The sequence below is a fragment of the Candoia aspera genome, chromosome 4, assembly GCF_035149785.1.
Source record: "Candoia aspera isolate rCanAsp1 chromosome 4, rCanAsp1.hap2, whole genome shotgun sequence".
Taxonomy (NCBI): Eukaryota; Metazoa; Chordata; class Lepidosauria; order Squamata; family Boidae; genus Candoia; species Candoia aspera.
The window spans coordinates 11916593-11931542 of NC_086156.1; the positions used below are offsets into that span (position 1 = coordinate 11916593).

General features: G+C 42.0%; 1 protein-coding gene across 1 annotated transcript in view; it reads right to left on the minus strand.

Moving 5' to 3' along the window:
• The window catches only part of ADARB2 (adenosine deaminase RNA specific B2 (inactive)), a 375455-nt gene extending 365433 nt beyond the window's left edge, over positions 1-10022 (minus strand). The window contains exon 1 of the mRNA XM_063303417.1: positions 9889-10022. Coding sequence (XP_063159487.1) covers positions 9889-9988 — 100 coding nt within the window. The 5' untranslated portion in view covers positions 9989-10022. The remainder of the gene's footprint in view (positions 1-9888) is intronic.
• Between the last annotated feature and the right edge of the window lie 4928 nt (positions 10023-14950).

Genomic DNA, 14950 nt, shown 5'->3' on the forward strand with positions numbered 1-14950 from the left:
TAAGAATTTGTGATCACAGCCAATATCCCTTGGACTCAAAGCATTCGTTTTGTAACTCAGCTGGAGAACTTCACTTATTAAGAGGATCAGAAGCAATAATACTGTAAATGGAGCCCCAAAACATTTAAAGGGACTATGACATTTGTAGCCATCATTCACACCTTTGAATATATTACATGCAGAGCACAAGATTCCAGAACGTGGGGGGGGGGGGGAGGAAGAGACACCCCAAGACCCTATTCCGATGTGTTAACCATTCTTCGAAGGATGTGCCTTTTCCCCTGCCTTTCCACCTATTTTCTACTTGCAGCACACTCTTCAACCCCAAAACCTATCTGGAGAATGAACAATTAAAATCAAAACCCAGAGGGTTCCATACATCCATGTAAGAATCCCAGGTTGCACGTACTTACTTTCCTGTAACATTTTAAAGACAGAATCAGCACAATAAAAATGCAGAGAGATTGATCACCCTGGGCCATAAAATGCAACATGACCCTTTGGGAAGGGAAACGAAGAACAAATCATGATTACCGTGATTCTTTTTTAAGACTACTATCTGCTGCCCCTGAATATGCCGTGTTTGCTCCGCAAACCGTAGACAGCAAAACAAAGTCGCCTGGCTGATGTGGGACTTCAAAAAACCATGTGGCTGATGCCAGTGTTTCAAATATTATCATGATTTTGGAAGACCAGATTGCAGAAACAAACATCGGATGCTTAGCATAAATAAATGGTATGGCATGGATTAATCAATATGTCTGCTTTATAGCTGGAAGAAGATCTTTTGTCAATGACATTAGGGAAAGCTATTCCCGCTTCACCCTTTCAACTCGAAGATGTAAACAGCAAGTGTTAAGGTGTCATCTAATTACTGTCTGCATTGTTTAACGATACAGATGCTTAATGTGTTCACTCCCTCTTCCGCTTTCAGGTTTCCATTCAGCCAAGTATCGTAGTAAGAGTGGGGGATGACCAGCAGAGGACGAGAAGGGCAGGAACACCTCCATCCTTCAAAAGCATATGAACTGTTGAAGGTCATGAACTGAATTATTTTGATCCTTCTCCTGCCTGTATTTCTTCAGCGGGCTGTTGCCTTAGTGCAATTTCAAATTTTGAGCAGCTATTGTCCTTAACTGTACTTTGCATGCCCAAAAGCCCATGTTTACAGAAAGGCACAGAAATGAAAAAGATCAATTTTAATTGGGGTGGAAAGCAGGAAAAAAATCCTTCCGTGGGACACGTGAAGGGCATAAGCAGTCAATTATATCCACATGGGTAACCACATTTCAACGTTAAATATTCTATAACGTTTTATTTTTTAAAAAAAATCAAGAAACCACATTTTTTAAAATTGTATTTTATTTTTTGTTCTGCTCAACAGCCATTGTTCAATTTGTTTTGGGAGCTCAGGATGTTATATCTTCAATGAGTGTAGATGGCCAGGAATTAGCTATGCAAAATTGCATTGCACTGACATTAGACACCAATCAGGTTGCTGTATTTTGCAACGAAGCGTTCCTTGCTTGGGGGAAATAATCATAGACATTTTTCTCTTTCTCTCTGGGAGGCTATTATTCAATAATTCGACCTTTAATCTCCTGGCATCATTCTTATGTGTAGCTTGTCTTACCATACAAGGAATAGGTAAGTGAATCTACATCGCCTAAACATCAAACCAATGTTTTGTCTGGCAGAGAGAGATTGCCTTAGTCACATTTGACTTTTTTCTCCATCAGTTATCAGCTTCCAATCCTTTGATAATTCAAGGTTAGTATTTTATTTGGGCTTGGAAAGACAAGAATGCTATTACCAATTAAAGGCAGTTAAAATAATTTAATTTGAATGACCTTTTGGCATTGCTGGAAGACCTAGGCAGCTTTGATTTTCATTGTGTTTGTTTTTGTATTATTTTGTTAAATTGTAAACCACACATAATTCTTTGAAGGAGGGTAGCATATAAGTATCTGTATAAATAAATATACAAATAAATAGAATTCCTTAACAAGAATTAATTTAGCAATTAACAATTTAACAATTGTTAAATTTAATTCTTTAACAATTCTTTATCTTCTGGAAGATACTGAAGCAGATTCCTGAGTCTGAAATCTGCCTTTGTGCAACCAACAGATTTGCTCTACTCCTTCTGAAATCTCCAAACATTTTTTGACTGTTAGTTTAGTTAGAGTTTGCCATTTTCATTGAGTATATAAATTGGAAGACTAGATTATGGTACAGATACTCCCTTTATAGAAAAGAGGACCAGACGGTACCAAAGCTTCACAGATAGCAGGCTTGCCTGCCGCAGGGGTCGCTGTATCTTCTGTTACTGCAGTCCTTAACTAGAGTATCTACAACCTTGCGGACTGAGGATTTTGGGAGTTGTAGTCCCAAAAAATCTGGAAAAGGATCAGATGGAATGGCTGCTCTAACACGAGGGACACAGAATATATTTTGCCTCTTGTTTTCTGCCACCACTGTCACTTGACCATTTCTTGTGGAAAATGGAACAAAGCGCTGATTAAATATTAAATACCAGGTGGTTTGATTGTAGGGATCTAAAAATCAAATAACTAATAGGGTTACGCATGTCCCTCAACTTATATGTATCCAGCCACCCAGAGTTGTTGGGAGCTGGGCAGCATATAGGTTTAATGATAAATAAATAAATCCAACAAGCTTTCAACCTTTTTCTTTGGGTACCAGTTCCTGAAATCAGAAGTAATTTGCCCATCAAGGGAGGAGCTGCTATTTTCTCTTTTTTTAAAAACAAGTCCCAAACAGACTTAGACATTTAGAATTATCCTGGTGGTGGTTCCTTCCTTAGAAATTTCAAATGCCATCATCTTCCTCTGTTTCAGGAATACTGCTTTGAGATGTGTGCCTGGCTACTCAGCCATATCTGACAGTAAAGTGCAAAAACAAGAGGGAGAAAACAATGACAATAATCTTCTTATAAACATGAACCTTTTGGCAAGCACAGATGCTCAGCTAACAGGGTGGAAAGTTTTATCAAGGCATACAGTACTCCAAGTCTACCAGTAGACAAAGCTGGAACAGGACACCAGATTACAACCTCAACGCATGTAATCCAACCAGGATTGCATGTTTGCCTCTTCTACCATTCCCTGGTAGTAATTTTATTGAAAAACCATGAGCATTGTTGTTTGTGCGATAGTCAAGATCCACACCTTTCTTGCTAAACCAACGCTCACCCATTAACTGGGTGCAACACCCTCAATGCTTCTCCGAATAATGGCTCACCAGTCTCAAGACTGTCGTATGGTAGCCTTGTCACGCTTGCTGACTGAAGCACCACGTCCTAATTAATTTATCTGCAGTGCTGTTATGTATTCGCTTGAGTGGTAAAAGGTACCACTTTACTGATATACAAAGCCCTCATTATCTCATTTAGTACTTTCTATTGCAGATTAAGGCTCATAAACTGATGTTTAAAAGATGCAGAGTATGCCACTTATTAGTTTCATCCTCTTTCAGTCCAATACAAGTAGTTTAAGATTTCCAAAGCGTCACATGCCTTGGCACACTATTATTTCTGTTGCTGTTGCGCTGCTTAGTACTGAATGGGACAGGTCTTCTTCTGTATATGCTGAAAGTGGGGAGCTTTAGAATATTATCACTGTATTTCAGTACCAATGGCTATTCCTTTGTTCCCCTGTCCTCAGGCAGGTGAATCCCCACTCTACCACCAATTTACCTGCCGTACAACTTTTTATCATTTTGTCATCACAGCTTCTGGATTACAATTCCAGGAACACAGAAGAACATGTGAAATTTGTAAACATTTTTATCAATAACTTTTTCAAAGAAGCATGCCTCTCCCTTGCCCCATTATCAAATCTCCTTCAATTTCCACCTTGGATTTCATTCAAGTGTTCCTACTTCCAAACACTTCAGCTGCATTTCTGCTCCAGGCAACCAGCGTGCTTAAGCTATCCATTGGGAATGGCTGATGAATTTTTGCTCTTCATACCAAACAATTACATTTCTGAAGCCTAATCATCATTACACACACACACACACACACACACAACTAAGCCAGCCCTCCAATAACTTATCTTTGAATCGCTGGCATTAAAAAGGCCAAACAACATTAAACAGCCAAATTATTTCACATATTCATACTAAAGGCGTATTATTTGGTAGCATAATAACCAAGATGCTAGTGAGCCACTGTGAAAAATTAGCAGACTGGCACATTTCATCCATCACTGCAATCTGCTTCTCACAAGATCTTGCAAACAAAGCAACAGTCTGGAAGCGATCAGATGAAAGGGGGAAGCAACTCTGATTTTGCACAGAATCGTGCAACTTTTATAGGAAGCGTAAGGCTAAACACACCGACCCAGGATTCCAGACCTTATGAAATGATGGATTTAGATTAAATTAGATTACGAATCATCCACATGCACGCCAAACTTGTAAACAGCCTAGAAGGTTGTAGAAATAATTGGTTATCAAGCTGGGAGGAAATTCTACTTCCTCATATATCCTAAATAGCTGAATAATTGTAGGGAGGCTAGTTTGATCTAGCTGAATTATTTTCCTGTTTTTTGAATCAGGTCATAGTTGGAAAGAGAGGGTGTTTGTGTTATAAGGCTGAACATGGTATTCAAGAATAAAGTCTTTCTAGATCCAATGGCACACAGACCCATTTTTGTGTACAACATAAAACCAAATAAACGACTTATATAGGGAAAAAAAGGGGAGTGGGTTGTTACTTCTTATTGTAAAACAATGTAAAACTCACTCTTCCTCTTAAAACATGCTGGTATAAAACAGAATAGATTTTTTGGGAGGTGCTTTTGATCTTTTATTAAATATTATCACACCAACGCTCATTTTTAAAAAGCAGCATTTCACACATGTCAGAATCAGCTCAGGCAGCCCCACTGCCAAATGTTTAAATACTTCATTCATCTTTATCAACTAGCAGACTGTGCCCGGGTGCACTTGTGGGGGAGATTTCAGCTAATCCAGGTAAAATGATAAATCTGAAATGGTGTATCATCATTTCCTGCATATGAATACTTAGAATACCAAAGCTTTACACAGTCATCATAAACAAAGAAATAAAAAAAAGTAATCAAATTCTGTCTTTGTTTTTTAAATGCAGGTCGGCAGATGCAACAATGCAAATAAATCAAATAATCTAATTTCCTTCATTCCACGTTTTAACCTGAAACCTGGATATCTTCCTGTTCCTGTGGCATTTGGAACTTTTTACCAGAAAGACACAGATGTACTATACTCTACCACCAAGCAGATATGGTCTTGTGAATTCTGTAATTTTCCTCTCATCCTAAATTTAAGTCTGGCTATCGCAGCTAACACCTTTGATGCAATCTCAAATTGCAGTCATTATCACGGATCGCAAGAAATCAGAGGTAATGGTAAAAAGGAAGTGGGAGGGAGTGGACGGAGGAAGAAGAGAAGCTCAAAATAAGATGGGAGATTAAGTTTTAACCATTTTAATTTTAGCTCCAAATCCTATCCTTGCTCTCATGCTGGCAAGAGGTAAGATAAGCCACGAACATCCTGAACCATGACACCAATCTGTTGAGGGAAAGTACACTTATCATTTATTACTTTGATATTATGAGAACATGCAATGGTAATCCACGAGGATTCAACAGTCCCATCCTGAACCTCACAAATTTCATTAATTTTCACAAAATTTCCTCACTTTGTAATCTCATTCGTCACACATACACACACACACACCTGGCTGGATTATTTTGTTCTTTTTGCTACATCAACGATAACCCCCAATCCTCTTCCGTATGGTAGCATTTCACATTGTATGTTTACTTGACTTACTGCATAGTCTTACTTCAGAAAACACATATGCAAATAATGAATTAGCTTAACTACTGGTGATGAACTAGCAAATAAAAAAAACAAGGGAAAAATCCATCAATGTGTACTTTACAGGCTTTTTTTTCGGTTTTGCAAATTTTCATCAAACAGTATAAGACTAAAAGCATAAGCTTAAAAAACAATCAAACCAAATTACATACTAAAATGCAAAATTCTTCATCAAATCTATTTTCCTGCGTCATGGTACAGATGGACATTAAAATAAATGCTACAGAAAAAAATTATAATCAAATAGATGATACCATTTTGGCATCAATTTACTGTAAATTATTTTTGAGAAACTGTATTATTTATTTATGACTGGAAATGTCTCTTTCATTCTCTTTTCTGAAAATGGCACTAAATAAGCCATGTACTTGCAATAGCATTTAAAAAAAATTCCCCTCACTGAAAATCCTTTTGAAAGATATTGCTTTTAAAGCTTAGAATTCAGATATAAGTGGAAAGAATCCTTCATGCAGCGTGGGTTCACAAAGGACATTAGGTAACATTTCAAATGTAATATTCTCTGAAATACTTACACTTTTTTAATGTGGAATACACAGATCACAGAAAGAAGGATACAATCAAAGTTATTAGTATGTTTCTATATCTCACTGAAATCAGTGGAATTTAACTCCTAAATCCTGACTAGATCATGCTCTCAAGAAAAATGCAACAGAATATTAATTTAGACTATACAAATCTTGCATTAAACTTGTCACAGAATTAGGAGACTGTTGTCATTTCAAATAGAGCTTAACATTTATCCATCCTGTCCAGCGTAATGCCAATACCAAGGTTCTTTCTAAGCATTATCAAATGGATGTCAGCAAGTTCAGCTCCAGGTTAGTGATTTAGGAAAAATCATAACTTCTGCAACAAGATAAACCAGAGTGTCACTTAAGCATTTTAGGGAGGATATTGTTTTCTTAGCAGAACAATGAGCGTATATGTGCATTTTATTTTATTTTGGTTTGGTTTTTTCTACCATATTCAAAACCAGACCTAAATTGATCAAAGGAACTGCCGACCATTTTATGGATTGTGAATTAAGTTGATGGAGAAATACCTCTGTAAGCATACACAAAGGCTTTAAGAGCAGAGTTGATCTGCTGAAGGCAATGAAATATACTCTAGAGGAACATTAATAACAATTTAATAAGATTTCCCAAAGGGGTTAGGAAACCCTATGGAACATACAACAACATTTAACGTGGGGATCTCATTTTAGTGCTCTAAAAATTAATTCACTTCTGTAGCCAATAGAAATCCCTGCTTTTACTTGTCATTTATAAAACTATTGCTATATACACCATTTTTAAAAATCTCAGGACTGTTTAGCCCCTCTAACTGAGAACATGGCATTTTTGAAAACTGATGTTCACTTTTATCAAACTCCTATATCAACAAGTTGAATATCAGGTGTTTTTTAAGATATATGTTTTCTGTGAGAATATATTTGGTGTGTTTTTTTGAAAATGCATGGATATTTGCTATGGCTTTTCAGGAGCAGAGCTGATTTTCTAAACAGATATTGCTAGCATGCACCTCAGAAGGCTGTGAAGGAGGAAGGGAAGGTACACATGTACACACTCACATGGATAAACACACAGGACTCCTTTAAGTTCTGGCATGTTTATATCATTCCTTTAAATTGTGTAACAAAGTGGTATTCTCTAATATAGCTTTGATGCCACTATTCTTGAAGCAGGACTTGTCAAACTTCTTCTTTTCAGAATTGTTCTTTCATTTATTTATTTGCCTTCAGGTAATACTCAGAGAAATGCAGAATGGACCATAAGAAGTTGATTAATTTTCTTCACACCTTTTGTCCCCCCAAACTTATCAGCTTAGAAACAGCAACTGGTGGAATGCGCACACGAAGCCCCTCATCGCTAGGATCCTGGTTGAAATCAATATATTTCAAAAGATAAATTTATTTTCTATATTCCAAAAGATAAATTTAGGATGCCATTAACTTTCAGATTCATAGAAAGCTGGTATTATTCATAGAAACACTGCATGATAAAATTAGAGATAGAATCTAAAATCCTGGGAGAACATGAAGGGGTAAATTATCTGTGTGTAATTTTGATGGGTTTAAGGAGAGAAAGGAATGACATTATTCAATGTCATTATTAGAACTTACACCAATCTTCCTCCTACGCTACAGGAACTGTACCTGGTATTTGAGTCACCTCTAGAATTCTTTTTTTTTTTTGTACATTTAAGTAAATGGAGTAAAGAAAAATGGCATATATAATACTATGCTATTCATCCCTTTTCCTTATGGCCACATTTAAGTTTGATTTGTTTCTTGGAAAACTTGCCGGGGGAAGTTCATAACCAATGAAGATACTATCTACAACACAGGTACAACCAGGTTAAAGCAGATGAGTTGTTCTCTAAATCTCCCCCAAACCTATCCAGGCATACATATTGTGGATTGCGATACAAGTAAACTTTAACTTGTGCAAACAATTTTTAGGCCTCTAACAGTCCAACTACTTAATTCCCCAAGATGAAAGATACATTTCCATCTTCCCTCCTGCAAAAAAAACGAATGAATAAATCAGTCCCAAAGTGACAGATGTGACAGAAACTTATCAAAAGCTCCTGCAGCAATGATAACTACAGACAATGTGGCATGTGCTGCCCTCATTAAGCGACTTTGAGCTGAGCATTCTTGCTGCACAACTCATTTCACTGAATGAGGCTCTGCCTTACTTTGTACTTGTGATACTTATTTGAATTTCAGCTCTTTCACCACCTCTTAAAAGGGTAACTGTGGAGACACAGCATTAGCAACCCACAGGCACTGTCTCACATCTTTAGGAGGAAAGAGGTCAGCTTGGGGAAAGTGTTAGATCTCAGCTTGTCTTTCAATGTTCTGCGCCACTCTTGTTTTTTATTTGTTTTCTGGATTAGGAGAATTACTCTGGTATCATCCACAGAATCTTGGTCTCCTTAAAAGAATGAGCGGAGCCTTAATGCACTCAACTTTGAAGAACGCAACAAACCCAACATCCATCCCCCCCACCACAGGGCATACTAACCACAGTTTAGCAGAAGCATACAAGTATCCTCCTTTCCCCCCTCCTGTTTCTCCTTCCCTTCCAGAATTGTGTTTCTCTGTTTTAAAAGGTGCTCCTGGAGAATAGGATGGGATGGGGCAAAATTCTGCATGCCCGTTTTTGATTTTACCTTTTCCCCTTGGAACAGAAATGCTCATGTGGAGCCTGCAGCAAAACTAGGGGCTTCCCCCCTCACCCTCAGCAACATGGTTTATTTGGTTTTTAAAGGGGGGATGAAGAACCTGAGAAACGTCTAGATGCCTTTCCCCAATGCTTCAGCAATTCCCCTCTGCCTTTATTATGAATCATGTGGATCTTACCTCTAGGGTGGAAGGAAAGAAGGATGGATGGAAGGAAGGAAGGAAGGAAGGGGAGAGGAAGAGGAAGGGGGGAAGAAGAAGAAGAAGGAGGAGGAGGAGGAGGAGGAGAAGAAGAAGAAGAAGAAGAAGAAGAAGAAGAAGAAGAAGAAGAAGAAGAAGAAGAGGAGGAGGAGGAGGAGGAGGAGGAGGAGGAGGAGGAGGAGGAAGACTTTCCCTTGGCTACGACAGATCTGGCGCCTTTGATTCTCTGGCACAAGGAGGGTGGGAAAGCGGGAAGGTTGATCGCCCCCTCCCCCTTTAGACTTTCAGACGCAGCTGTCCCGTAAATGGAATTCTGGAGGCTCCGGCTCCAGGGGTTGCCTGTCTGGCTAGCGCTGCAAGGGGAGAGGAGCTTCGGAAGCCCGCGCCTCCCTCCCTCCCTGCCCCGCTCAGGCCACATCCGAGGGAGGACCGGAGGGGCGCCCCAGCGCCTCGTCCTTCTCCCCAAGAGGTCGACGGCCCTAGTAAGCGGCGCCCTCGCCAGAGAAGTCGCGAGAGAGAGGCTGGGGGAGACAAGGGGGCGGCAAAAGGACGGGGGAAGGAAGAGAGGCGAAGAAAGGCGCCGCGCGTACCTTTCCTCTTGGAACGCCGCCGCCGCCGCCGCTTAGCCTTGCCTTTCAGTTGGCCGCCGGCTCCTCCCGAAGCGCGGCTGCTCTCCAGCACCGAGGTCATGGCTCCCGCCCGGTAAACCAGAGCAGCGTGGGGGGCGGCAGCAACGCGGCCGGGGCCGGGGCCGGCTGGACAGGCGGGACGCCAACTCCCTCTCCTGCCTCGCCGCTCCGGCTGCCTTCCAGCCGGCAAGAGCCAGGCTGCTTCCACCGGCGGCGCTCGGCGCGCGTGGCTGGCGCGCGGAGGCTCTGACCGAGCGCCGCGGCTGCCGTCGATCCCGGAGAGAAAAATGGGAGCAGCGGCGGCGGCGGCGGGGGGGGGCTCGGGAATATCAGGACGCCCGAGCCCGCCCGCTGGGGTTGCTCCGCGCTGCTTTCCCTTCGGTCCGCGTACTCTTGCCCTCGCGCGCGAGGCGACTTGCTTTCTTCGGGACTGGCAAAGCCCGGCGCGCTGCTCTTTTTCTTTCTTTCTTTCTTTCTTTCTTTCTTTCTTTCTTTCTTTCTTTCTTTCTTTCTTTCTTTCTTTCTTCTCTCTCGTCTTCCTTCCTTTCTTCGTCCGTTCGTTCGTTCTTTTTTTTTTTTGCACCTTCGATAGTTGTTTGGCCCCAGCAGCCACTTTGAAGCCAATCATGCAGCCGGCACCCCTATTTGCTACCCCGAAGTCTAATTAGGTCCAATCACAGCTCTCCGCTGCCCGTGACATCAGCAGCGGAGACCTCCCCCTCCCCCGCCGAGACCCCCTCCCCCCCCGCCGCCCTCCACCCCTCCCTCGCCAGCTTGCAAACTCAGCTCCCCTTCGGGCTGACAGCTCTGCCCAGCACCTGACAGCGAAGGAGGCGAGGGAGGCAGCGCCGCGCTGGCGGCGGGAAAAGGAAATCGAAAGGAACCAGGCTGTCCGCAGAGTTGGCGGGGCAGGTTTATTGTCATCCCAAGGGCCGATGCGATGCATTCTTCTTGGGGGGGGGGGTCGGGGGGATCGGGGAAGAGTGTGATCCGCTGAGTCCGGAGAATCTACTCAGGGAGCAAACTCGATGGCGGAGGTCCTTTCCGTGCGGAGCGTTGCGATTCACCTTCACGCGCCCCGAATTGTAGCTTTAGAAAAGATGCCGAATCCATCCAAAATGTAATGGCCCGGTGATCCTTTCTGATGAGCCCGCCAGTTACAGAAGAAAAAAAAAAAAGCGCGCAAGCTTTCGGGTTCTATAGAACTCTTCATCAGCACTGCCTAAAAGGGGGAGATGAGAAAGAGAATGCTGAAAAGCGAAATACTGTAAGACTTCCGTGTCTCCCCCTTCCCAGTAATGCCTGTTTACTGCAATCTTGCCTAATCCGGAGCCTTCTTGGTGTTTAGGACCCCATGTCCCCCAATTCCTCACAAGGATTAGCCCAAACGGATTGGAGGACGTTGGAATAAAACAAAGTTATATCTCCATATAGCAGTGTTTCTCAACCTCAGCAACTTTAAGATGCGTGGATTTCAACTCCCAGAATTCCCCAGCCAGCTTGTTTGAAGTCCACCCATCTAACCTTGCTAAGGTTGAGAAACAACGCTCTATATTGTATATATACAATGCACTTTCATGTCCTATTAAGAGGAATGTTTTAGAAATAGGCAACACCTTTATCCAGCTAACTCAAGACCACGCAAAACAATGTGGAAGCTTTTCAGTTTCTTTCCAGCCAGGGTCATCCAGGCAGTGGGAGGAGGTGTCCACAGAATCAAGATGGCAGCCACTCCTGTGTGATCAAAGCCCAGCCCTTTTTATATATATATATTGGATCATGCTGCACTTACAAAGATGTTATGTAGTCTCTTCTACCTTCTTTTTTCCTTAAAAACAAACCAACTGTCCAAGAAATACTTCTTGGGACTCAAAAGAGTAATATTTCAGTCCTCAAGACCCAACCCAAATGCTTACTGGCTCTTAATTTTAATCATGCTGACTTACAACATGTTCCACCACATCTAATTGGATTTATTTCTATGTAAGAGTGTGCAGTTCAGCTAACCCACCCACCCGTCTACCCACACACATATATACTGCAATTGCCAATTTCTCCTTCCCTAAATGGCTAAGACTTCAGCAAAGGATTGTTACCTTGTCGTGGTGCTGGAGCTTGAGCACCTCAGTGATGCCATGAGCTAAACCGTGAAGGGCCACCCAAGACAGGACGGTCATGACAGAGAGGTCAGACTAAATGCGATCCCTGGGGAAGGTAATGGCAACCCACCCCAGTATTCTTGCTGTGAAAACTAAATGGATCAGTACAACCAGAGATATGTCGGTATACTGTTGGAAGATGAGACCCCCAGGTCGGAAGATGGTCAAAATGCTACTGGGGAGGAACAGAGGATGAGTTCAACTAGCCCCAGACGTGATGACACAGCTAGCTCAAAGCCGAAAGGATGGGTAGCGGCCAACGGTGCTGGTGGTGAACGGCGAATTTGATGTTCTAAGGATCAACACGCCATTGGAACCTGGAATGTAAGATCTATGAGCCAGGGCAAATTGGATGTGGTTATTGGTGAGATGTCAAGATTAAAGATAGACATTTTGGGCGTCAGTGAACTGAAATGGACTGGAATGGGCCACTTCACATCAAATGACCACCAGATCTACTACTGCGGACAAGAGGACCACAGAAGAAATGGAGTAGCCTTCATAATTAATAGTAAAGTGGCTAAAGCAGTGCTTGGATACGATCCAAAAAACGATAGAATGATCCCAATTCGAATTCAGGGCAAGCCATCTAACATCACAGTGATCCAAATATACGCCCAAACCACAGATGCTGAAGAAGCTGAGGTAGAGCAGTTCTATGAGGATCTGCAGCACCTACTGGACAACACGCCTAAAAGACATGTTATTTTCATCACAGGAGACTGGAATGTTAAGGTGGGCAGTCAAATGACACGTGGAATTACAGGTAAGCATGGCCTGGGTGAACAAAACGAAGCAGGACATAGGCTGATAGAATTTTGCCAAGAAACTCACTCTGCATAACAAACACTCTCTTCCAACAACCTAAGAGACGGCTTTATACATGGACTTCACCAGATGGACAACACCAAAATCAGATTGACTACATCCTTTGCAGCCAAAGGTGGCGGACATCTGTACAGTCAGTAAAAACAAGACCTGGAGCTGACTGTAGTTCAGATCACGAACTTATTGCACAATTTAGGATCAGACTCAAGAGATTAAGGAAGACCCACAGATCAGCTAGATATGAGCTCACTAATATTCCTAAGGAATATGCAGTGGAGGTGAAGAATAGATTTAAGGGACTGGACTTAGTAGATAGGGTCCTGGAAGAACTATGGACAGAAGTTCGCAACATTGTTCAGAAGGCGGCAACAAAATACATCCCAAAGAAAGAGAAAACCAAAAAGGCAAAATGGCTGTCTGCTGAGACACTAGAAGTAGCCCAAGAAAGAAGGAAAGCAAAAGGCAACAGCGATAGGGGGAGATATGCCCAATTAAATGCAAAATTCCAGAGGTTAGCCAGAAGAGATAAGGAATTATTTTTAAACAAGCAATGCGCAGAAGTGGAAGAAGACAATAGAATAAGAAGGACAAGAGACCTCTTCCAGAAAATTAGAAACATTGGAGGTAAATTCCAGGCAAAAATGGGTATGATCAAAAACAAAGATGGCAAGGACCTAACAGAAGAAGAAGAGATCAAGCAAAGGTGGCAAGAATATACAGAAGACCTGTATAGGAAGGATAACAATATCGGGGATAGCTTTGACGGTGTGGTCAGTGAGCTAGAGCCAGACATCCTGAAGAGTGAGGTTGAATGGGCCTTAAGAAGCATTGCTAATAACAAGGCAGCAGGAGGTGACGGCATCCCAGCTGAACTGTTCAAAATCTTGCAAAATGATGCTGTCAAGGTAATGCATGCTATGTGCCAGCAAATTTGGAAAACACAAGAATGGCCATCAGACTGGAAAAAATCAACTTATATCCTTAAAGGGAAACACTAAAGAATGTTCAAACTATCGAACAGTGGCACTCATTTCACATGCCAGTAAGGTAACGCTCAAGATCCTGCAAGGTAGACTTCAGCAATTCATGGAGCGAGAATTGCCAGATGTACAAGCTGGGTTTAGAAAAGGCAGAGGAACTAGGGACCAAATTGCCAATATCCGCTGGATAATGGAAAAAGCCAGGGAGTTTCAGAAAAACTTCTATTTCTGTTTTATTGACTATTCTAAAGCCTTTGACTGTGTGGACCATAACAAATTGTGGCAAGTTCTTAGTGGTATGGGGATACCAAGTCATCTTGTATGCCTCCTGAAGAATCTGTATAACGACCAAGTAGCAACAGTAAGAACAGGCCACGGAACAACGGACTGGTTTAAGATTGGGAAAGGAGTACGGCAGGGCTGTATACTCTCACCCTACCTATTCAACTTGTATGCAGAACACATCATGTGACATGCTGGGCTTGAGGAATCCAAGGCTGGAGTTAAAATTGCTGGAAGAAACATTAACAATCTCAGATATGCAGATGATACCACTTTGATGGCTGAAAGCGAAGAGGAACTGAGGAGCCTTATGATGAAGGTGAAAGAAGAAAGTGCAAAAGCTGGCTTGCAGCTAAACCTCAAAAAAACCCCAAGATTATGGCAACCAGCTTGATTGATAACTGGAAAATAGAGGGAGAAAATGTAGAGGCAGTGATAGACTTTGTATTTCTAGGTGCGAAGATTACTGCAGATGCTGACTGCAGTCAGGAAATCAGAAGACGCTTAATCCTTGGGAGAAGAGCAATGACAAATCTCGATAAAATAGTTAAGAGCAGAGACCTCACACTGACTACACAGGTCCGCATAGTTAAAGCAATGGTGTTCCCCATAGTAACATATGGCTGCGAGAGCTGGACCTTAAGGAAGGCTGAGAGAAGGAAGATCGATGCTTTTGAACTGTGGTGTTGGAGGAAAATTCTGAGAGTGCCTTGGACTGCAAGAAGATCAAACCAGTCCATCCTCCAGGAAATAAAGCCAGACTGCTCCCTTGAG